This window comes from Trachymyrmex septentrionalis, unplaced genomic scaffold (genome assembly GCF_001594115.1).
Source record: "Trachymyrmex septentrionalis isolate Tsep2-gDNA-1 unplaced genomic scaffold, Tsep1.0 scaffold56, whole genome shotgun sequence".
NCBI classification, from domain to species: Eukaryota; Metazoa; Arthropoda; class Insecta; order Hymenoptera; family Formicidae; genus Trachymyrmex; species Trachymyrmex septentrionalis.
The window spans coordinates 1,314,475-1,315,493 of record NW_017305735.1 but is presented as its reverse complement, the minus strand read 5'-3'; the positions used below and the strand labels follow the sequence as shown (position 1 = coordinate 1,315,493).

The window sequence follows — 1,019 nt, the reverse complement described above, 5'->3', positions numbered from 1 at the left end:
TTTAATTTGAATATTGAGAGATATTCTTGAACAATTTGCGCTTGAATAGCGCTTATTCCCTCGAGCCCTTTTATCTCTGTTATTACTTTTAAGTTAGGGAATCGTAACATTAAAATTTTAATTTTAGTAAATTTGTTTACTTTTATTAACAAATATGGATAGGGTCCCAGATACCCGAGTGTATATATTAGGGATAGAAAAAAGTGTGTATAGCTAGAATTAATATTTGTATCTTTGGAAAAAAAACGGACATTACATAAACAATACCGTTTAGTTTTACTTATTTATTAATATTATATCATATCAGTACAAATGAATATTTCGTCACAATCAGATCATCGTCGCAGGGAAATAACATTGCCGCAAAATTGGATTATACCCGAAACAATTCAAAAACGTGCATATCGAAATCCCTGGATAATCGCAACAAAAGCATTAATAAAACCACCAAAAATTTTAAAATCGCCCAATAATTTGGATCCTAATTTTAAAGAAAGAGAAATTCTTCGAGTGACGTATGTAAATTATGCAATATCTGTATTAATTTGAAATACCATTTTAAAATACTATTTCCCCTGTTTCCTCTCCCGGCAGAACCGGAAATTCCGAATATATGGGCACGATCGGGATTGCAGGAGAAAACATCATGTTACGAAGCCGGCCATCAAATATGAGAGATCACGCATCTGGATTGCAAAACTCAAATACGAGATCTTGAATATCTGAATCGGAATGATCACTGATACTGAAACAAAATTTAACTCTTTTTGAAACAATATTCTAAATAATTTTTAAATTACAATTTTACAAGTGAGCTCAGGATTTACATGGCAAGGGAGATTACATGTAAAGTAATGAAAGTATAAATAAAATTTACTCATATGCAAATTGTTGGAAAACAGAATTCATATTATATATATTCATAATTACATTTTCAATTTCAATTTCATGTGATTTTGAAATAAATCAATTAATTACTTCGTATATCATTTATATAACTATATACACATACGTATATA

The 1,019-nt window shown here is 29.3% G+C and overlaps 2 protein-coding genes across 5 annotated transcripts in view; one reads left to right on the top strand and one right to left on the bottom strand.

Annotated features, from left to right (window-relative positions):
• Window positions 1-882, top strand: part of LOC108752157 — a 2,791-nt gene extending 1,909 nt beyond the window's left edge. The window contains exons 2-3 of one of the 3 annotated variants that reach the window (XR_001939537.1): window positions 348-515; window positions 595-675. Coding sequence is in view for 1 of the 3 variants with exons in the window: in XM_018492825.1 (XP_018348327.1) it covers window positions 335-515; window positions 595-718 (305 nt within the window). In the remaining 2 variants the exon portion in view is untranslated. Of the gene's footprint in view, window positions 1-334; window positions 516-594 lie in introns of all 3 variants that reach the window. The other 2 variants (XR_001939536.1, XM_018492825.1) reach the window with 2 other exon arrangements.
• Window positions 601-1,019, bottom strand: part of LOC108752156 (nuclear transcription factor Y subunit alpha) — a 7,448-nt gene continuing 7,029 nt past the window's right edge. The window contains exon 6 of one of the 2 annotated variants that reach the window (XM_018492824.1): window positions 601-745. In XM_018492824.1, the coding sequence (XP_018348326.1) occupies window positions 679-745 (67 nt within the window). In that variant the 3' untranslated portion in view covers window positions 601-678. The remainder of the gene's footprint in view (window positions 746-1,019) is intronic. The other variant, XR_001939535.1, reaches the window with a different exon arrangement.